The sequence below is a fragment of the Sphaerodactylus townsendi genome, linkage group LG15 (genome assembly GCF_021028975.2).
Source record: "Sphaerodactylus townsendi isolate TG3544 linkage group LG15, MPM_Stown_v2.3, whole genome shotgun sequence".
Taxonomy (NCBI): Eukaryota; Metazoa; Chordata; class Lepidosauria; order Squamata; family Sphaerodactylidae; genus Sphaerodactylus; species Sphaerodactylus townsendi.
In genome coordinates, this window is record NC_059439.1 from 24,871,479 (window position 1) to 24,893,181 (window position 21,703).

At 50.0% G+C, this 21,703-nt stretch overlaps 3 protein-coding genes across 6 annotated transcripts; 1 reads left to right on the plus strand and 2 right to left on the minus strand.

Moving 5' to 3' along the window:
• Positions 1-586: 586 nt before the first annotated feature.
• On the minus strand, positions 587-8,684 carry LOC125444262 (hereditary hemochromatosis protein homolog). Its single transcript, XM_048516690.1, has 7 exons — positions 8,623-8,684; positions 7,073-7,323; positions 5,969-6,275; positions 4,575-4,852; positions 2,362-2,631; positions 1,182-1,469; positions 587-956 (listed from the first exon to the last, which is right to left on the minus strand). Exons 1-7 carry the CDS (start codon positions 8,682-8,684, stop codon positions 796-798), a joined length of 1,617 nt encoding a protein of 538 aa, XP_048372647.1. The 3' UTR covers positions 587-795.
• Positions 8,685-9,215: 531 nt separating this feature from the next.
• SDR39U1 (short chain dehydrogenase/reductase family 39U member 1) lies at positions 9,216-16,053 on the minus strand. Its single transcript, XM_048518201.1, has 6 exons — positions 15,964-16,053; positions 14,801-14,907; positions 13,090-13,172; positions 11,938-12,059; positions 10,039-10,182; positions 9,216-9,893 (listed from the first exon to the last, which is right to left on the minus strand). The coding sequence occupies exons 1-6, from the start codon at positions 15,977-15,979 to the stop codon at positions 9,478-9,480; spliced, it is 888 nt and encodes a 295-aa protein (XP_048374158.1). The 5' UTR covers positions 15,980-16,053; the 3' UTR covers positions 9,216-9,477.
• A 62-nt stretch (positions 16,054-16,115) lies between these two features.
• EMC4 (ER membrane protein complex subunit 4) lies at positions 16,116-20,981 on the plus strand. Of its 4 annotated transcripts, none has more exons than XM_048518204.1 (6): positions 16,116-16,408; positions 16,983-17,074; positions 17,199-17,313; positions 17,487-17,640; positions 19,754-19,914; positions 20,674-20,981. In XM_048518204.1, the coding sequence occupies exons 2-6, from the start codon at positions 16,989-16,991 to the stop codon at positions 20,707-20,709; spliced, it is 552 nt and encodes a 183-aa protein (XP_048374161.1). In that variant the 5' UTR covers positions 16,116-16,408; positions 16,983-16,988; the 3' UTR covers positions 20,710-20,981. The 4 variants fall into 4 exon arrangements, with proteins under 4 accessions (XP_048374161.1, XP_048374160.1, XP_048374162.1 ...); XM_048518203.1 differs by having other exon boundaries at positions 16,117-16,403; XM_048518205.1 differs by lacking the exon at positions 16,116-16,408 and adding an exon at positions 16,457-16,475.
• Positions 20,982-21,703: the final 722 nt, after the last annotated feature.

A 21,703-nucleotide genomic window follows, 5' to 3' on the forward strand; every position in this document is an offset into this window, starting at 1 on the left:
TTTTCCGAGCTGTGTGGCCGTGGTCTGGTGGATCTTGTTCCTAACGTTTCGCCTGCATCTGTGGCTGGCATCTTCAGAGGTGTATCACAGAGAAAACAGACTTTTCTCTGTGATACATAAGAACATAAGAACAAGCCAGCTGGATCAGACAGAGTCCATCTAGTCCAGCTCTCTGCTACTCGCAGTGGCCCACCAGGTGCCTTTGGGAGCTCACATGCAGGATGTGAAAGCAAGGGCCTTCTGCGGCTGTTGCTCCCGATCACCTGGTCTGTTAAGGCATTTGCAATCTCAGATCAAAGAGGATCAAGATTGGTAGCCATAAATCGACTTCTCCTCCATAAATCTGTCCAAGCCCCTTTTAAAGCTATCCAGGTATGTGGCAGCATATTCCAAACACCAACCACATGTTGCGTGAAGAAGTGTTTCCTTTTATTAGTCCTAATTCTTCCCCCCAGCATACACCTCTGAAGATGCCAGCCACAGATGCAGGCGAAACGTTAGGAACAAAATCCACCAGACCACGGCCACACAGCCCGGAAAACCCACCAGAACCAAACATTGTTTGGTCGTGGTGGGGGAGGGCGATAGCTCATTCGGGGGTCAGGGGCGGAAAACTCAGATTTTGCACCAGGCTCCATTTTCCTTCGATACGCCCCTGGTTACAGAGAAGCCAACCTGAAGGGAATGAATGCGCAACACAAAGCAGACCGCAAGTGCATAAATCGCCATAACGGAAGCTAGTCCTTTGTGTCGTCGAAAGTATTTGTTAAAACGTGTGGGCAGATTTTCCAGTATTTAAGAGGTGGTGGCGACCGAATAGACAATGTTCCTTCTTTGAACAGCTGAGGTGCTTTTCCTTTTCCTGAGCCAAGAGGTAAGTGTGGCTGGTCCCAATACTGCCAGGACGGACAGAATGACAATCACAGCCCAGAGGGGAACTCTCCGTTGTTCGCAGCCTGGAAACGCGTGGGGAGAAGGGGAAAGAAAGAGGCTTTGTCAGCATCAACAAACCACAAATTTGGCCTTCCACTTCCTCTTTCTCCCATTTTCTCTTTTGCCTTCTACTTCCTGCTCACGAGGAATCCCGCCCCTTGTGGCTCCCTTGGAAACACCTTCTGATTTGATCAGACAGGAGCGCAGGAGAAGAGAGTGAATACCTTGCTGCCAATCGAATTGCTTACCCCACGACACTCTCAGAGGTATTTCTCCCAGGCTGGCATGCTGGACCACACACTCGTATTTGTCAGGGTCAGCCCCTGATTCTTCAAGCGATATCTGAAGCTGGGTTTGGAACGTGTGGTCTGCGTTAGGGAGGACCCTGCTACCGGTCACCTGCTCTTCACTGACAGGCTGGCCTCTCCATTCCCATTTCACCTCAATGGCTTGAGGGTAAAAGTCGGCAACGTGGCAGACGAGGTACAGTTGTCCCTCGGTCCTTTTTCTGGAATACACAGTCACCACAGGCTGGTCTGAAAGGGAAGAAGAGGGGAAAACTAGAAGAAGAAGAAGAAGAGGAGGAAGAAGAAGAAGAAGAAGAAGAAGAAGAAGAAGAAGAAGAAGAAGAAGAAGAAGAAGAAGAAGAAGAAGAAGAAGAAGAAGAAGAAGAAGAAGAAGAAGAAGGAGGAGGAGGAGGAGGAGGAGGAGGAGGAGGAGGAGGAGGAGGAGGAGGAGGAGGAGGAGGAGGAGGAGGAGGAGGAGGAGTTTGGATTTATATCCCACCTTTCTCTCCTGTAAGCTGACTCAAAGGGGCTGACAATATCCTTTCCATTCCCCCTCCCCACATGCACACACACAACAAACACCCTGTGAGGTAGGTGGGGCTGAGAGAGCTCCAAAGAACTGTGGCTAGCCCAAGGTCACTCAGCTGGCGTGTGTTGCAGTGCACAAGCTAATCTGGTTCACCAGATAAGCCTCCATAGCTCAAACGGTGGAGCGGGGAATCAAACCCGGTTCCTCCAGATTAGAGTGCACCTGCTCTTAACCACTACATCACGCTGGCCCTCAACCCCCACCATCTCCAGTCTAAAGCCTTCAGGGGTTGTGTGTGTGTAAAGCGCCATCAAACTGCAACCAATTTATGGCAACCCCTTATGGGGTTTTCAAGGCAAAAGGTGTTCAGAGGTGGTTTGCCACTGACTTTCTCTGCATAGCAACCCAGATCTTGGTGGCCTCCTATGCAAATACTAACTTGGGCTGACCCTGCTTAGCTTCAAACGGCAGAGCGGGGAATCAAACCCGGTTCTCCAGATTAGAGTGCACATGCTCTTAACCACTACGCCACTGCTGCTCCTAGACCTGGATCTGTCCTAGACTCAGCCAAGTCCACTGGACAGCTCCCCAACCCATAACCTCACACATTACCCATCTTGCGAGTGGCAAACGGGGCCGTCCGGTGGATGTGGGCCTTGCAGCCCTCAGCGGTGTACGTGTCAAGGCCAGCCACCTTGTCCGTCTCCCGGTTCCAGGTCTTGGCGATGGCTGCCGCCGCTGGGTGAGAGGACAACCATCGCTTTGGACCGCCTTGGTAGTAGAGCATGTCCTCCCCGTTGAGGGCGTAGCGGCTCAGGTGCCGGAAGGCTCCCGTGCCCTCGTCCAGATCGCAGGTGTGGAGGACCTGCATGTAATAAAGATCTGGAAGCACAAGAGAAGGGGCAGGGACTCAAGGGAGCACAGGGGAGATCCAGTGGGTGTTGTCCTAGAGTGGTCTCCTCCGGGTGCCAACCTCCAGGTGCAGCCTGGAGACAGGGGCATCAAATGGAGCCCGGGTCACACTCCGAGATCTCCCACAAGTACCACTAACTTCCAGGTGACGCAGGTCAGTCCCCCTGAAGAAAATACCTGCTTTGAAAGGTGGACCCTATAGCAGTGGCGAACCTTTTCGAGACCGAGTGCCCAAATTGCAACCCAAAACCTACTTATTTATTGCAAAGTGCCAACACGGCAATTTAACCTGAATACTGAGCTTTTAGTTTAGAAAAAACAGTTGGCTCCGAGGCGTGCGTTACTCAGGAGTAAGCTGGGTGGTAGTGGGTGGCTTTGCTTTGAAGCAACCGTGCAACTCTTCCAACGGGTGAATCACGACCCTGGGAGGGTTTACTCAGAAGCAAGCCCCATGGCCAGCAACCAAGCTTGCTCCCAGGTAAAGGATTGCGCTGTAGTTCTTCGCGTGAAAATCAGTGGGGTTTAACAGCGCTTAACAGGGTTACCTGCACTGCTTCCCCAAAAAATAATCGAGCCCAGTGGCCCAGGCCAGCCTAGGGGTGGGGGTGACTGTTTGCGTGTGTCCAGAGAGGGCTCTGAGTGCCACCTCTGGCACCCGTGCCATAGGTTCGCCACCATTGCCCTATAGCATTGTATGCCTCTTGAGGTCTCTTCTGATCATTGAAACTGGCCCAAATGGATATTGTCTAATACATTCTGATCCTCGACCCTTCTTGGATATTGAACCCTTAAACCGTTCAGACATTCCTTTACTGTTTGTGAAGGAGAGTTCAAATGTTGTTTCCTAGAGAAACGCACAACTGCCATGCTGCAACTTCGCATGGTTAATTTGGGCACAGGGGAAGGGTAGTCAGGGCACAGCCGAAATTAAAGGTCCCTGGGCCAAATCTGGCCCCATAATTATTTGGACTGGTCTCCCAGTTGCTAAATGGCACTGCCAGAGGATCAGGGACGCCCCCCACCCTCCCCAATCATTGGAATTATGGAGGAACCCAGCTGTGGCAGCCGAACTTGGTGAAATCCACTTCAGGCGGTTGAAAGGGGAGGCCTTGGGGTCTCCTGCTGGTCACAGAAGCAGCCCTCCAAAGAATCCAAATTGGTGTATTGTCGAAGGCTTTCACAGCCAGAATCACTGGAGTGTTGTGTTGTTTCCGGGCTGTGTGGCCGTGTTCTAGCAGCATTCTCTCCTGACATTTCACCTGCATCTGTGGCTGGCATCTTCAGAGGATCTGATAGTAGGGGAAAAAAGCAAGTGGAATATATACCTGTGAGTAACAATGAAGATAGCAAGGTCAATAGGTAAGGCCATCTGAATAGAAGTAGCCTGGCACGTGAGTAACAATGAAGTATGTAGCAGGTGAGTAGCAATGAAGATAGCAAGATTAATAGGTGAGGTCATATGAATAGAAGTAGCCTGGCCTTTGTTCCCTTTGATTGTTTATTGTCTATAGTCATCCTGTGTTTGTGTGGAGCTGATTAGTCACTGTCTTGACTCTATGCCAGGCTACTTCTATTCAGATGCCCTCACCTATTGACATTGCTATCTTCATTGTGACTATATTCCACTTGCTTTCCTACTATCAGATCCTCTGAAGTTGCCAGCCACAGATGCAGGCAAAACGTCAGGAGAGAATGCTGCAAGAACACGGCCATACAGCCCGGAAACCACACAGCACCCCCATCCAAATTGGTATTTGGTTTGGTTATTTATGTTTTCAGTCTGCTGTTATTGGTTTTATCGGGTGACGTTTTAATGTGTATATTGGACACCGCCCAGAGCCCTCCAGGGGTGGGCGGTATATTGAATCAAACCAAATGATTGAATAAATTCGGATCCTGAACGTTTTCCTCACTTGATTGGGGCAAGGTGGAGTTCATCTCCCGCACCAGGTTCCTGAAGATGTTTTCAGCCCACGTCTCCCAGTAGTGGCACTGGACATCCATCACTTGCCAAAAGGTAGTGTCCCCCATCTGTTCCTTGGGGTACCCATTCCTGGGGGTTAGCTGGTTGGTGCGGTGGTCGTGAGACATCAGCAAGAGTCCGTTCACCTTGACCTGGGTGTGGATTTTGGGCACCCCAACAGCTGCCTCCGGAGAGAGGATGTGAAAATGGGCGTAGTGCACGTCTCCCCTACCCGAAAAAACCAAAAACAAACAAGTCCACCATAATTACCATTGAATGAAACAGCACTACCTTAATCCCACTTAATTTTGCAATAGGGGACAACCTGTCTCTTTCCTGCCTCCGCTTCGATCAAGATTGAGCAGACCGGTTGGGAATCGCAGCATATCTAAGGGGTTATTATCCCAGGTTAGCTGACCGTACAAAAAAGCTCAATGAAGGTCTAATTCAAAGATCACCCTACGAGCCCACAGTTGTATACCGGATTTGATTGCCCACTCCTCCACCTGAGTGGAGGAGGCTTATCTGGTGAACCAGCTGTGTTTCCACACTCCTACATTTCTGCTGGGGGACCTTGGGCTAGTCACAGTTCTCTCTGAACTCTCTCATCCCCACCTGCCTCACCAGGTGTCAGGAAGGGAAAGGAGCTTGTAAGCCACCTTGAGTCTTCTTACAGGAGAGAAAGGTGGGGTATAAATCCAAACCCTCCTCCTCCTCCTTCTAGAATTATAACTGATTTCCAGATGACAGAGTTTAGTTCTTCTGGAGAAAATGGCATCTTTGGAAGGTGGGTTCTATGGCATTATAGCCCACAGACTCTCTCCCTTAAGAACATAAGAACATAAGAACTAGCCTGCTGGATCAGACCGGAGTCCATCTAGTCCAGCTCTCTGCTACTCGCAGTGGCCCACCAGGTGCCATTGGGAGCTCACATGCAGGAGGTGAAAGCAATGGCCTTCTGCGGCTGTTGCTCCCGAGCACCTGGACTGTTAAGGCATTTGCAATCTCAGATTAAAGAGGATCAAGATTGGTAGCCAGAGATCATAAATCTGTCCAAGTCCCTTTTTACAGCTATCCAGGTTAGTGGCCATCACCACCTCCTGTGGCAGCATATTCCAAACACCAATCACACGTTGCGTGAAGAAGTGTTTCCTTTTATTAGTCCTGATTCTTCCCCCCAGCATTTTCAATGAATGCCCCCTGGTTATAGCATTGTGAGAAAGAGAGAAAAATTTCTCCCTGTCAACATTTTCTACCCCATGCGTAATTCCTCAAAACTCACCCTCCAAATCTTCTGGAGTTTTCCTAACTCAATAAATAGAAGCAGATAAGGGAAATATTTACTTGTCCAGACAATGGCGAACAGAGACGTTAGCTGCACAGAGAACAGGAGAGAAGGGCCCATCGTTGACTTCCCTCAAGGACTGGGGCCACTCGTCCACCTCGGTATAGATATCCAGGCCACCGGCGCTGCGGGTCGCAAATCGGAAGAGCGGAACTGAGGCTTTTCTCCCCGTGGGAACCTCCACGGCAGGGAAAACAGACGACAAACTGCCAAGAAGCAAATCCGGCAAAGGGGGCGGAAGGAGAAAGCCTGCCCGCAAACCCGCGAGGGGCTCGCTCAGCCTACAAGCACTTCCCCTGGAACCAGCTGTTGTGCCAACGGAGGGCCTCTTCCTCTCGACAGGAAACCACCCCAAAGTGTAAAATTGTAAGCGTGGTTGAGGCTCGGCGTCGAGGAGAAGGACCAGAGTTTGAAACTGGGTTGGGTCGTTAAGATTTCCTTCCTCCCCTTCCTCGAAGAATCTCAGGGCAATTTATGTGATGATCCCCCTCTTTCCTTCTTATCCTCACAACAACCCAGATCTGGGTTGGGAAAAACTTGGGAGATTTGAGGGGTTTAGCCCAGAGGTGGGATCCAGCAGGTTCTCACAGGTTCCCGAGAGTAGGTTACTAATTATTTGTGTGTGCCGAGAGGGGGTTACTCATTGGGGATTTTGCCACGTGATTTTTGCCTCAGTTACGCCCCAACTCTCAGCAGCAGCGCGCAGAACTTGAAGCAGTCTAGCAGGAGGTGCACCGGCGTGCGTGGCAGCCTGCGCCTGCATGCATTCGTTTCCCGCCCAAGGACCGGCGCAGCGGCTGCGTCCTTGCCACAGCCCCGCCCAGGAATGCCCGGCCACGCCCCCGTCGTGCCCTGCCCATCCCCATTGGCGCTACGCCACAGTTTGAATCCCACCACCCTGGGAACCATGGGAACCTGTTACTAACATTTTTGGATCCCACCACTGGTTTAGCCTGAGGAGAGTGAGGTTTGGGGAGGAGGGCGAGGACCTTAGTGGAAGGGCCATTTTCTACAGGTGAACTGATCTCCGTCACTAGGAGGTCAGTTGTAATCCCGGGAGATCGCCAGCCACCCCCTTTAATACTATTAAACCGGATTCTTACCCGGAGGTCGGACTCCGTTGCAAGTGCTGCTTACTCCCGATACGGCAGCAGAGCTAAAAGAATCCCTTATTCTTCTCTCGGGAGAAGAGCTACGAGGACAGCCGCCAGCGGGGTAATCCCACAGTGACGTTAAGCCGCAGCCTTCCTTCCACAAGCAAGCACCTGTAGAGAAATCCCGCTGCACTCTTCCTCTGCAATCTCCCCTGTTCTTGTGGGTGTGCAAGTCACGGGGCTGAGAGGAAGCTGGCGAGCTTCAGAGAGGCAAATTGGGGAGAGTCTCAAACTGGTTTTTCTGCCGTAACTATTCGATAACAGGAGGCAGTTACTCAAGTTGGGGCTCGGCCCTCAGATCCACCTGGCGACAGTGACGTTCCTCTCTCTCTCGCCTGCCTCCACGTGGGTGGGAAGTCTTCTGCTATAGCGGGAGGCCCAGCAACCCTCCACGGAGCTGAATATCTGCCCCTCTGGTTAGGAAGCGCCAGATCATTGTACCCTGCTTTAGAAACAGTGGTGTGAACGAGCTGTTATCTGCATCGCTTGAGGGCTGGTTGCCCCATGTGCTTCTGTGGGGTACAAGAGCATGGGTGGTGGTCGCGTGGCCCATCCCCAAAAGAAGGGCTGGCCAGCAGAGCCCTTGGAGCAGTTCTAAGGTGGTGTGTTTCAGGTGCCTCCCTTGCTCTCCATTATCTCTGTTGTCCTTCCCAGAACCATCAGTCTAGGAGCCCCCAATGCGACTCCCGCCAACTCCTAAATGGTGCATGCTGGGAAACTGGGAGGCCAGTAGACAAGAAGAAGAAGAGTTGGATTTAGATCCCCTTTCTCTCCTGTAAGGAGAATCAAAGAGGCTTACAAACTCCGTTCCCTTCCCCCACCCCCACAAACACCCTGTGAGGTGGGTGGTGGTGAGAGAGCTCCGAAGAACTGTGATTAGCCCAAGGTCACCCAGCTGACATGTGTTGCAGTGCACAAGCTAATCTAGTTCACCAGATAAGCCTCCACAGCTCAAGGGGCAGCGTTGGGTATCAAACCCGGTTCTCCAGATTAGACTGCACCTGCTCTTAACCACTATAACCCCCACCATCTCCAATTTAAAGCCTTCAGGGGTTGTGTGTGTGTGTAAAGTGCCATCAAACTGCAACCAATTTATGGCAACCCCTTATGGGGTTTTCAAGGCAAAAGGTGTTCAGAGGTGGTTTGCCACTGACTTTCTCTGCGTAGCAACCCAGATATTGGTGGCCTCCTATGCAAATACTAACTTGGGCTGACCCTGCTTAGTTTCCGAGATCCGATGAGATTGGCTAGCCTAGGCCATCCACGCTAGGGTCTGGGGGAGGCCTTTTCTCTACCCCAGAATCTACAGAGAGCGGCTGACAATGAGAACACTGAGCCAGACAGACTGGGGGTCTATGAGAGACAGTGGCGTAGCTGCCAGGGGACAGGGTGGGGCGTCTTGCCCCGGGTGCACGCTGGGCGTGGGCATTCCAGGTTGTGGCGTGGGCGGACTGGGGCGTGGCAGGGGTGCAGGGCGAATGCGCGCCCTGGGCAGTTACCCCTCGCTCCGCTCCTGATGAGAGACACCTTTTTTATTCCACCAAGATCGCAGCTGGTTCATTTCGAGCACTGGGAATTTCCCCTACGTATGACGTTCCAGCCACTTACCTTGTTTCCACCTTATCTGCTGATCAGGGCGGGTCTGTATGCTGGCCCGTTTTAACAGCATTCCTTCGGCTATGACTTCAGGTAGATGTCATCAAATTCCAAAACATCAAAGGTATTGTCCTTTTGGCTCACCTGACTCCTTACACCATATTTTCCTAGAGTGTAATTTAAATGCAGATGTACGAGCACACCCGATTCACCCTCTATTACTGTCTAAGAGAACGCATAGTTCTTCATATGGCATATGTTTTCTTTTAGAGGACTATTCTTTTGAGGTTACTCGAACAGTTGCTTCCTTTTGGGCAATTATTTCAAAATGATAGCCATTGTTTTACTGTCCTTATTTTGTCCATTGCTGACGGAAGATTTTATTATTTGACATTTTACAGCTGTTGTTTTATGCTAATAAAAGGCACCGACTGACTGACTGCCTACCTTGATATATGGCACTTTGGAATGTTCCTATGATAAACAAACAGATACGTTTCCCGCCAATACACTTTATTTTGCCAAACGTGTCATGGAGAAAGGAGCGCGACAGTTCTAGAACAAGAGATGTTCTTTCACAAACAGGGTGTGAACGATCAGATCTTTGTAAACAGCTTACTAAAACATATGTGTTTATGCGTACGAGGAGTGGGGACAGATTTCCAGCCAAAAAGAAAACTGCTTTGGCTTTTACCTTATTTTGTAACCTGCCGAGAAGGTGCAATTAAATCGAGACCTCTCCTCCCATTTCCCCTCCGTCAGGTGAGGATATCCTGGAGGGCCGAGGGCAAGTCAGGGAAGGCAAAATGGTACTTGCTCTCCAGGGTCCGTTTGGGCACCACCCGTTGCCCTTCCAGCAACATGATGCTTCGCTCGGAACCGAAGACAGCTGAGACCACAAAGCCAGGCAGAGGCAGCAAGGCTGGGCGTCTGAGTGCTGATCCCATCGCTTGGGCAAAATCCCTGTTACTGGTGGTCACCGCAGACGGGGCGACGCCGTTCAGGATCCCGCTGACATCCTCATGTTCCAGTGCGTGCGCTATGATGCCTGCCAAATCTGCCACGTGGATCCAGGGGAAAGGCTGGATGCCAGAGGCTATGGGGCCTCCCAGGCCGAGGCGGAAGGGCCACAACATCTGGGCAACAGCTCCGCCATCTCTGCCTAATACAACACCTGGGGGGGGGGGCAAAATGGCAAAAAAAACCCAAGTAAATCTGGGACCAATGAGAAATCATGGAGGACGGGAAAATATGGTTCCCATTTCTCCCTATTCATCGCTGGCTGTTCCCACACGCCGTTTCCCAGGTTCCCACCTCACCGGATCTCACCACCACCTGGCGTGCGGCCGTGCCGGGGACTTCAGCTGCAGCCTCCCAACGGGTCACCAGACGAGAGAAGAAGTCAAAGTCCCCCCCGGGACTCTCCTCGGTGTATTTGGTGTTGTGGTTGGGCCGGTAATAGCCTTGAGGGATGACAGGACACAAGGAGATGGTCAGTGTGTTGGTGTAGCAGAGCAAGCCTTCCCAGCATGCCCCTGGAAAAAAGGCTTGGATAATTTTGAAACCTTTCAGCTATCTCAGTGGGAGAAGAATACTGCACATCAGGCGTCTACAGATCATTTCATTATTTTGGCTCAGTTTTTCCTCCTGTCTGCTTCTTGGCCTTCATGGGCCACCGTCCCTGCAGCATCCAAAGTTCACTTTCCCGCCTATTTTCTCTTTTTACCAACAACAGAATTCTCCATTCTTGAGGTTTTCCCAAAAATCTGGGACATTCTTTTGTGCATGAAAAGTTGTGCTTTCAGGCAGGAAAAATGATATGCATAATTAGCGGCGTTATAACGGCATTATAGCGGCGTTATAGCGGTGTTATAATGGCGTTATAGCGGCGTTGGGGCTGGAACGCCATTATAATGCCATTATAGCAGCAGAAGAGAGGGTAAAGATACAGGATGATCTTGACAGGCTGGAAAACTGAGCTAAAACTGACAAAATTAATTTAAACAGATCAATGAAAAGTTGTGCATTCAGGCAGGAAAATTATCTTGAGCCTTCCTGGTTTTTTTCCTTCTTAATCCCACAACATCCTCGGTCTCAACCACTTCGCTTCTGGGCTTTCCGTCTCCTGAAATCCCCAATTTGATGGACCCTCTTCCCCCACAGTTACCCTACCAGCAAATCATTCCTTTCCGTCCAAGGTCCCTAGTGAAGCTCTCCCCCCACATCCAAACTGAGCCCTTCACATTGCCTGTGCCGTCATGTGACAAGATCCATTGATATTTTTTAATTTATATCCCCCTTTCTCTCCTGTAGGAGACTCAAAGGGGCTTACAATCTCCTTGTCCTTTCCCCCTCACAACAAACACCCTATGAGGTGGGTGGGGCTGAGAGAGCTCCGAGAAGCTGTGACTAGCCCAAGGTCACCCAGCTGGCATGTGTGGGAGTGCACAGGCTAATCTGAATTCCCCAGATAAGCCTTGACAGCTAAGGCGGCAAAGCAGGGAATCAAACCCGGTTCCTCCAGATTAGATACACGAGCTCTTAACCTCCTACGTCACTGCTGCTCCTTTTGATGCTGATACTTTCATCCTGCACAGGTAGAATGTCTGTTAGCATCCCATAGTGTCACAGTGGCTCAGAAGTGACTGGGGTGCCTCTCAGCCTGGCAAGCGATAGGCTGCTGATAGGGTTTTTCCCCTAGCATATTCAGGACAAATGAGAAATTGTACTTTCGCCCGTTTGAACAGAAGAGCAACTCTGCTGGAACTGACCAGTGGTCCATCTAGCCCAGAATCTCATTTGACTGGTAGCCAACCAGAGGCCCCCAGAAAGCCTATAAGCAGAGAATGGGTGTCAAAACCTCCCCTAGTTGCTGACCTCCGGCAAGTGGCATTCAGAGTTATACTGTCTCTGAACACGGAGGTTTCAGTTTGTAGTCATGAATTATAGTAATTGATAAACCTGTTTCCCACGAACCTGCCTAATTCTTTTTAAAAGCCATTTCAGTTAGTGGCCACCACTGGAGCCTGCGGCAGCGAATTCCAAAAGTTCTTCACTCACGGAGTGAAGATGTTTTGCTCGTTGTCCATCGGACTTTTTTACATGAAACCACAGAAGTTCCCTTTGAGGTCGGGTATGTGTATTCAAGCGGAGAAACTCATTCCCCTTCAACAATAGTCAAGAGGGATAAAACTATACTTCAGCATGGAGTTAAATACCTACACCGGTGATCAGGACCCAGGCATGAGGCGGCCGCTCAGCCTCTGAGATGGCCTTTGCCAAAGTCTTGGTGGTCTCGACCCGACTGGCAACCACTTCCTGACGAAAGGATTCGCTCCACCTGCAGGACCAAGAGAGACCACCAGGGCATCACTACCACTCTCATTCCAATTCACCTGGCAGCTACCTACACCTGCCCAAGAAGTTTGCTACATTTTCCTCCCGCTAAAAAGACACAGGGCAAAAAGGTTCCCAGAAAAGGGTTGTTTGGGGGATTTTTTTTTTTTTTTTGCAGTGTAGAAATTGGCCATGCATCATTTTTGGCAGTGCAGAAATTTTTGTAGTGTAGAAATTGGCCGCGCATAGGAGGCAGGGAGCCTCCTCACGTTTTGTGGAACATCCTGAGGTGTTGTGGCTGTTACCACTTGACCTCACTGTCAGCCACTTCTTACAGTCCAATGGCCGCTGGGTGAGGTGCAAGCAGAGGAAACCTCTGTGGAAAACTTTCACCAAATGGAAGAGGCACACAGAATCTCCGCAGCAGCACACAAAATGGCGAGCGCAACTATGAAGAAGAAGAAGAAGAAGAAGAAGAAGAAGAAGAAGAAGAAGAAGAAGAAGAAGAAGAAGAAGAAGAAGAAGAAGAGTAGTTTTGGATTTCTATCCCCCCTTTCTCTCCTGAGGGAGATTCAAAGGGGCTTACAATCTCCTTGCCCTTCCCCCCTCACAACAAACACACCGTGAGGTAGGTGGGGCTGAGAGAGCTCCGAAGAACTGGGACTAGCCCAAGGTCACCCAGCTGGCATGTGTTGGAGAGCACAGGCTAATCTGAATTCCCCAGAGAAGCCTCCACAGCTCAGGCAGCAGAGCGGAGAATCAAACCTGGAAACTGACAGGATGTCCATCAGGCCGCAGGCGGGAAAAAAGAACCGTTTTGGTTGACACTGCTTTTTTTTTTTTTGTCCGCACTGTGCAAACAAAAAAAGGCCAAAAGCGGATCTTTTAAAAACGTCTGCAGGATGTTTTATATCTGCTGAGCGGAAAAGACCCGAGTAGAACACCAGCAGAAGAGTGGTGGGAAAGTCACATTCAATGCCCCTCCCGCTTTGTGTGAGAACTCATCTGGAAGTTACACCTCCACAGGGACTTACCTGCGAAGGGGATTCAGCACATTTTCCCCAGCTAGGTTGACTACACCTTCACAGGGAGGGAGCCCCGAATGGGAAAGTTCATTCTGGGGGCAAAAGGAAGAAGAGTTGGTTTATATACCCCGCTTTTCTCTACCTTTAAGAAGACTCAAAGAGGCTTACAACCCCTTTCCCTTCCCTTCCCCTCCCCTCAACAGACACCATGTGAGGTAAGTGGGGCTGACAGAGTTCAGAGAGAACTGTGACTAGACCAAGGTCACCCAGCAGGCTTCAGGTAGAGGAATGAGAAAGAAGAAAAATCAGTTTTTATTCCCTGTTTTTCTCTACCTTTCAGGAGCCTCAAAGTGGCTTTACAATCGAATTCCCTTCCCTTCCCCACAACAGACAAATCTGTGAGGTCGGTGGGGCTGAGAGAGTTCTGAGAGAACTGTGACTAGTCCAAGATCACCCAACTGGCTTCATGAGGAGAAGCAGAGAGACAAACTCAGTTCAGCAGATCAGAGTCCACTGCTTATGTGGAGGAGCGGGGGATCAAACTCCGGACGAGAGTCCACCACTCTCAACCACTATGCCAAGCTAAACAAGCTAAGCATTTATTGTCATTGTGCACACACAACGAAATTTACAGCAGCATTCCTCAATGCACACAATTCCAGACTCATACCCCATCCTCACTTTCCCCTTCCTCCCTCCATCCCTACACAGCCCCAAACACATCAACACGAAGCCACAGAGTTCAGCATCGCCACAGCTCTAGAGTAGAAGCTGTCTCTAAGCCTCTTTGTCCTAGTTTTGATAGACCTGTATCGTCTGCCGGATGGTCACGGTTCAAAAAGAGAGTGTGCTGGATGAGACGGGTCTCAGAATATTTTGGGCTTTCTTTAGGCTTCGGGAATTATAGAGTTCTTCCAAGGAGGGGAGAGGGCAGCCGATAATCCTCTGTGCAGTAGTGATCACCCTTTGGAGCGCCTTCCTATCTGCCACTGTGCAACTGGAGAACCACACACAGATGCAGTAGGTTAAGAAACTCTCTATAGCACAGCAGTAAAAGGACACCAGGAGTTTTCCATTCAGTTGTTGTTTCCTTAACAGTCTAAGATAGTACAGATAATACAGTACAAGATCAGTATTGGGATAGGATACTGCCAGGGCTGCTATGCAGAAGAAGACAACAGCAAACTACCTCCACTCATCTCTTGCCTTGAAAACCCCATGAGGTAGAACTTCATGGGGTCACCTTGGTCTGGTTGCGACCTGACTACACTTCTCTTACCAGTCTCCTCTAAGGGGCTCAGAAATACATAGTTTCCCCTCTCTTATTTTTTCTGTCTTCACAACCTAATAAGCCAGGATAGTTTGGGGGATAGTGATCGCCCTACAGTTACTTTTTTGGCTCAGTGGGGAATTGAACCCATTACCTCAGACAGGATCTCAACACTCTAACTCTAACACTCAGACATTCAATCTCAACACCCCTCCATTGTGGCTCTCAGAAAGAGTGTTCGCTTTAGAACAGGGGTCTTCAAACTACGGCCCTCCAGATGTTCATGGACTACAATTCCCATCAGCCCTGTCATTGGGCCATGCTGGCAGGGGCTGATGGGAATTGTAGTCCGTGAACATCTGGAAGGTCATAGTTTGAAGACCCCTGCTTTAGAAGAACGTTCATCTGCCCTGGCTGAGGTCTGACTTACGATAAGTCCATGTCACATACCCAGGTGATACGGTCCTTCCCGGGATGACGGGAAACGGCAGTCACCTCATGGCCACGGCTTCTCAGCAGCTGTGTTAAGGCTCGGCCCACGAATCCAGTTCCGCCCCCTAATTCAAACAGGCAAGTTACCCCTGTTAATGTCAATTTTATGTTGCTAATGTAATGCAATGCTGTTAACACAACATAGCTTCCCTCACATATTTAAGGCACCACAGCCTCTCTATTTGTGGTTGTAGGTTAGTCGGCTTTTATTAAATTATCACTTTATTCTTTTCTGTGTCAGGTTTAGACAGCTCTCTTAGAAGGAGCTAAAAATTCTTGATAAGATCATTTCTCAGACACAATCTTTTTCTGATTATGACAAACTAGTTTCCTAATATCTGATACTGACCTTTATGTCTCCTATACATTTGGCCCTTTTTATCCCAGCGGCCAGGAAAATCAGAGCAAAAGAGTGTTAAAAGAAAATCACCAATCCAACCTGTTGATTTGATGTTTTAGACTTCTGATGTATTTTGTTTTAATCTGTGTGTAACTTAACTTTTTATTGCTCAGTATACTTGAACTGTGAAGGCTACAATAAATCTGTCAGCAAAAACCAACTCACTGGTGAAAAACAAAGACAACTACCATTCCGTCTTAATAAATTAAAAATAACTCTCTTTTGTTTCCTGTGTTTTTGCATAGTTTCCTGTGTTTTTTACATACAGTTTGTATAACATAAATATTGATACCACCAAAGTCAACAGCTTCGTTGCTACACATCACTGCCTCAACGGGTATACAATCTTTTAGGCATAACTAGGTTGCCATCAGTAAACATACAAGCCTCTGATGAGTTATTAAGCTTGTGGATTGAAAAAAAGCAATACAATTATTAGTGGTTATATACATGATATTTCATTTAGTGACTTATAAAATATTTCTAAGTGTAGTGGGATCCTAGGAACCTAAAGCTACTGGTGCAGAGGTGTATTGGTTTAACTTACTAGTGTACCTGACCTATTAATTGGGAGGGTGGAATCACCGGGAGGTTGGCATCCCTCCCCCATCCAAGGTCAACCCAAAGCGCAGCCAATGCATGCAACTCCCATTTGCAAACGAAACCTTCCCAATTGCTCGGGAGCGCTTTGCATGCATCCTCCCCAAATGCACGCACCTACCTACGAGCACCCTCATTGCCAAGGCTGTGGATGGCGCAGGCGCACTTTGACCGTACGACCCCCCTCCCCCCGGATACCATAGAGACGAAAACAGTCGCTCAGAGGCCCCGTCACAGAGTCGGCAAAAAAAAGAGGAGTGACCAGAATTTAAACTTCCGGCAATCCTAGAAAACGGTCAGGATTTCAGCGTGATGCCGCTCTAGGACTTTTGACAGCTCATCTCAATGGCCCCGCCGCCCTGGTTATGGACTAGAGCGGCATAATCACGAACAAGCGGTTATTTGCGACATTTACCGGGCAACCAAAGCCCCAGGTTTCCTCCCACTTCACTATGGGTTTCCTGGTGTGATGTAGAAGATTGGGCGACGTCGCCGGAAGCGGCATTTGGAGACGAACCGGAAGCGAACGGCCGGTCTGCACCAGCCGGCTGAGTGACAGTGGTAAGGTATATAGAGTGTGGGAGAGAGGTTTGTTAGGGGCGCGGCACTGGCTCCTCCCTGGTTTTCCGGAGTGCACGTGCATTTGGGGGCTGGCTGCTAGTGAGGTGTGGGGGTCTAGGGGTTGAGGGACCCTGGTTCAGATCCTCCGCTCCGTGGCACTGGCTTCAGCTGAGCTGTTCCCCCAGAGCTGTTGTAAGGATAAGAGGGATGCTGCCAAAGATAGAAGAAGAGTTTGGATTTATATCCCCCCCTTTCTCTCCTGTAAAGAGACTCAAAGGGGCTTACAATCTACTTTCCCCACAAGCACCCTGTGAGGTGGGTAGGGCTGAGAGAGCTCCGAAGAACCGTGACTAGCCCAAGGTCACCCAGCTGGCATGTGTTGGAGTGCACAAGCTAATCTGGCTCACCAGAGAAGCCTCCACAGCTCAAGTGGCAGAGCGGGGAATCAAACTCGGTTCCTCCAGAGTAGAGTGCACCTGCTCTTAACCACTACGCCACGCTGGCTGGGGGATAAGCATGCTCAGGTCCCTTTCTCTCTTGGGGATTCATCCAGGATGTGTCCTCTTGCCTCTGTTTCAGCAAAAGATGAGCACTCCCGGGAGCTCGGTGACCAACCGTGGACGGCGTTTCAAATGGGCCATTGACCTGAGCGGCCCAGGAAGTGGCAGTAGGTAAGCAGATATGTGGAGGTCAATTCCTGGGTATCCCTGAGTCAACAGACCTTAGACTTGGCTGCGTCCCTGGGGCATATCTGAAGTTGGCCCAAGTGCATCAAAACCTCTCTCCTTTTGTCAGGGGTCGGAGTGACCGAGGCGGAGGTCAAGGGGACACCATGTATCCCGTAGGCTACTCAGACAAGCAGGTGCCGGACACGAGTGTGCAAGAGACAGATCGTATCTTAGTGGAAAAGGTACGGTGGGGGTGAGAAGGCTGAGCTAGCAACTGGACTCCTTGGTGTTCCCCGAGTGTCAGCAGAAAGAGCCAGCGGGAATCTCCTCTTTGGGGTGGAGGTGTCAGATGTGAACTTGAATGTCTGCTTGTATCTCGGACTCAGCCCTTTTCTCCTCTCTTCCCGCTTTTCAGCGCTGCTGGGACATTGCCCTGGGCCCTTTGAAGCAAATCCCCATGAATTTGTTCATCATGTATATGGCAGGCAATACCATTTCCATCTTCCCCACCATGATGGTCTGCATGATGGCGTGGAGGCCCATCCAAGCTCTCATGTCCATATCGGCCAGTAAGTGTATTATTTCAGTTCCTTGGAACCTGCACTTTTTTTCTTCCCTCTTCTCTCCATTTTCTCTCTTGTGGTTTCTCATCTGGGATCTTAGCAGAAAACATGCATTCTCTAGGACAGTGGTGGCGAACCTATGGCACTCCAGATGTTCATGGACTACAATTCCCATCAGCCCCTGCCAGCATGGCCAATTGGACATGCTGGCCGGGGCTGATGGGAATTGTAGTCCATGAACATCTGGAGTGCCATAGGTTCGCCACCACTGCTCTAGGATGCTGAGAATATTTCTCCCTCTAGCTGCATAAGGCCTCCCAACAAACAAGCTAGTGAATTTTTCCCTAAGCTGGACCACAAGAGTACAGGAGAGAGAGAACAGCTGGATACTTCTCTGAGAGAAAAGAAGACTTCGCTGCACATTCAGAACCTATCATTTCATAACCCTGTTTTACAAAGACAATATTTGTCTTCTACGGCCCGGGGGCCAAATGTGGCCACCTGAAGGCATTTATCCGGCCCGCCAGGCATGGCGGCGATGGCTCCATTCATGTGCAGTGGGGGCTCGAGGGAGAGGAGGAACCGGCCCCAATGGCCATTGATTGCAGTTACATGATGGCACCCCCAAATCTCCATGAATTTTCTGACCCAGAGTTGGAAACCTTACACGTGGCAACTCCTGCTCCGCCCTTCCCTCTCGGCTACTCCATGTGTTGCTCTCAGGCTTTCTGTTCCGCCTCACTCCCATTGGCATCAGCCAGGCTGGTGAATCGCTCGCTGGCTGCTAGGGAGGAAGAACCTAATCCTGGGTTAGATGGAATGCTTCATTGGGAAAGTTCTGCTTTTTTTTTTTTACAGGGGAAGGTATTCCACAGCCTCCCCAACAATATTTGGAGCCCACCCTGTACTTGACATACTTTGGTCACTGTTCTAAAAATAGACCATGACAGAAAGGCTGAAAGGTGAAATCAAACATTTTACAATCATTTGTGCATAGGAATTTGTTCATAGTTTTTTTTAGTCCGGCCCTCCAACAATCTGAGGGACAGTGAACTGGCCCCCTGTTTAAAAAGTTTGGGGACCCCTGTCTTAGAGCAATAGTCAAGTATTTGATCCACCATCCACAGTCTAAAATGGTCCAGTTATAGGAGCAGTTCCCTCACTTGATCTTGGGTGGTTTCTTCAGATGGGATGAGTTCAGGGATGGACCGAGAGCAGCTAGTGTTGTTGGTTTCAACCTGGAACAGTGATCCAGATTGGGATCCTCTGGGCCTGGGTTGTGTGCCAGCTTGTCTGTACTGCAGGGAAGTCAACTTACCTGCGGTGCTTTTCTTGGACCTTCCAAGTTTACTACTTGGAACAGTGGATGAAGGAAAGCTGAGCCAGCATGGCAGAAGGTGTAGTGTAGAAGACTCAAGGTGGCCTACAAGCTCCTCCCTCCCTCTCCCCACAACAGACACCTTGTGAGGTCGCTGGGGCTGAGAGAGTTCTAAGAGAACTGTGACTAGCCCAAGGTCATCCAGCAGGAACGTAGGAGTGTGGAAACACATCTGATCCACCAGATAAGCCTCTGCCACTCAGGCAGAGGAGTGGGGAATCAAAGCTGGTTCTCCAGATTAAAATTTCCCCTTCTCTAAACCACTACACCATGCTGGTAGGGTTACTGGAAGGCTCCAGGGCTGACCTCTGAAAGCAAATTGCCTCAAAATCAGCAATTCTCAGTATAACCTCTTGCAATACAGTGTGAGACTTTACAGGTGTACAGTTGAAAGCTTTCATGGGTGGAATCAACTAGCTGTTGCAGGTTTTCTGAGGTTTGGTAGTCTTGCTCCTAATTATTGTCGAAGGCTTTCATGGCTGGATTCAACTGGTTCTGGTGAGTTTTCCAAGCTGTGTGGCCGTGGTCTGGTGCATCTTGTTCCTAACATTTTGCCTGCATCTGTGGCTGGAATCTTCAGAGGTGTATCACAGAGGGAAGTCTGTTACACACCGCCCGGAAAACCCACCAGAACCAGTTTGCTCCTAATGTTTCACCCACATGTATGGTCAGCGTTTTCAGAGACATGTCACCATTGGTGCTTCACGGCCACCAACTATTCTGTCCTCTTCTCCCCTACAGCCTTCAAGCTACTGGAGAGTTCAAGCCAGAAGTTCCTGCAGGGTCTAGTGTACTTAATTGGCAACTTTCTGGGGTTGGCCTTGGCTGTATACAAGTGTCAGTCAATGGGGCTGCTGCCAACTCATGCGTCTGACTGGCTGGCTTTCATCGAGCCCCCCGAGGTGAGTGACAGAAGAGTTTGGAAGTCGCTAGATTAGTGGAGAGAGAAAAATACAGGTGGTGTTTTGACAAATGAGGGGCATGCCCAGTGGTGGGATCCAAAAATTTTAGTAACAGGTTCCCTCGCCAGCCCCCCCTCAGCAAAGGGGGCAGAGGCGTACCTAGGCAAACCTGAGCCCTGGGCAAAACCTGAGTTGGATGCCCCCCCCCCCCCCATGGGCAGCCACCCCACCATGACCCCAAGAAATTTTTTTGCACCAGGTCATTTCTAAATCATCATCACATTATAGAAAATGCCCCAACTCACAAATCTGACACACAGCAATGGTGAAACACACAGGTTCTTTGATAGAGACTGGTGAGATAAAAGGCACGAAAGGCTGAGAATCAATGAATTGCAGGACCTGAAAGGGATTAATCCAGTTCAGGGAGTTACATTATTAGTCGCAATTGCTATATGGAACCTTCACGTTCAAAGGCAGTATGCCTCTCGGGGAGGCGAGGGCGTGGAGGTGGGAAAGCGGACCCAATTAGTAACCCCCTCTCGGCACACACAAATAATTAGTAACCCACTCTTGGGAACTGGTGAGAACCTGCTGGATCCCACCTCTGGACATACCCACCAAAGTCTGGGGCAGGGGTGGTTGGTGGCCTAGAAAAACCTCACTAGACTTTGTAGGAAGTCACTGGGAGTAGAGAGTTTACAAGAGCACCGTGATATTGCTCAGCTGTGTCAGTGACGCTCTCTCCTTGATTCCTAGCGCATGGAGTTCACTGGTGGCGGTCTAGTGTTGTGATTCCTGGAGCCGGCTGCTGTAGGTGCCTGGGAAATCATCGCCGAATACTGTTCTCCTTTCAATGCACTGTTGGCGCCCACCAGCTCTAAGTAGGTTCTGTTCTGTTGAAGACCAGCTGTACAGACAGTATCAAACATGAAAGACTTGTTTCTACCAGAGGGTGGAGGGTAAGAGTCATCTAGCCAGCTGTATTGTCCCTTCCTCCATAGTGCGTTGCTGCTGCCTTTGCCTGCCTGTTTTGTTCCAGTGTGAATAAAGATGTTTTAAAATTACTGTCTGTTTCTCGACATGGAGAAAAAAATTGCATGGGAGAAACTCTCTTATTTTACAAAGTATTAGATCAGTGTGGAGAAGAATGAAGGCAATCGAATGCCGCTAAAAGACCAAAAGAAAGGGAGGTGTCTTGGCGCCTTGCGGGGTCTTCTATTACTCCCTTTTTAGAAATGCCAGTGGAAGTTGTTCAAAACAAGCACCCATAGGATGGTGAAGTCACCTGGCTCTGCACAAGTATTTCCACTGCTTTGCTCCTTAACAGTTCAGCCACATTTTGAGAGGTGAGGGCCATCAGCTGAACAGCCCAGGTGGATACTGAAAGGCACTGCGTATATAACAGTGATGGCGAACCTATGGCACGGGTGCCAGAGGTGGCACTCGGAGCCCTCTCTGTGGGCACGCACACACAGAGTTCGTCATGTGGAGGGCAAAAAATCACCCACACAGACACACATCTAGGCTGGCCTGGGCCACTGAGCACGACGTGCGCGCACCACGGTGAGCAGGGAGAACTCGACTGGCGGGCCTGGTGCCTGTGCTCCAGGTAGCTGCTGCCCGAGGGGGGGGGGGTGCACAGAGGAGGCAGAGATGCTAGAGAGGCACAAAGCGGTGTGCGCGGGACTTGCTGTTGGCTAAAGCAGGCTGGCCCCTGCTCGAGCAGGTGGGGCGGAGGAAGAGGGAGCCAACCGGTTTTTCTAAACTAAAACCTCAGCACTCAGGT

Bases quoted from the DNA above. Each gene is read 5' to 3' on its own strand.
- EMC4 (XM_048518202.1), top strand. From the start codon at position 16,611: ATGCTGCCAAAGATAGAAGAAGAGTTTGGATTTATATCCCCCCCTTTC. The intron at 17,075-17,198 runs GTAAGCAGATAT...TCCTTTTGTCAG, and splicing joins GGCCCAGGAAGTGGCAGTAG to GGGTCGGAGTGACCGAGGCG. The intron at 19,915-20,673 runs GTGAGTGACAGA...CTTGATTCCTAG, and splicing joins CTTTCATCGAGCCCCCCGAG to CGCATGGAGTTCACTGGTGG.
- LOC125444262 (XM_048516690.1), bottom strand. From the start codon at position 8,684: ATGAACCAGCTGCGATCTTGGTGGAATAAAAAAGGTGTCTCTCATCAG. The intron at 7,324-8,622 runs GTAACTGCCCAG...GCCTCTCTGAAG, and splicing joins CATCAGGAGCGGAGCGAGGG to CTCGCCAGCTTCCTCTCAGC. The intron at 6,276-7,072 runs GTAAGAATCCGG...TTGGCACAACAG, and splicing joins CAACGGAGTCCGACCTCCGG to CTGGTTCCAGGGGAAGTGCT.
- SDR39U1 (XM_048518201.1), bottom strand. The intron at 13,173-14,800 runs GTATGTGACATG...TTTTGCCCCCAG, and splicing joins GGAAGGACCGTATCACCTGG to AATGAACTTTCCCATTCGGG. The intron at 10,183-11,937 runs GTATTTAACTCC...TCATCCCTCAAG, and splicing joins GGTCCTGATCACCGGTGTAG to GCTATTACCGGCCCAACCAC.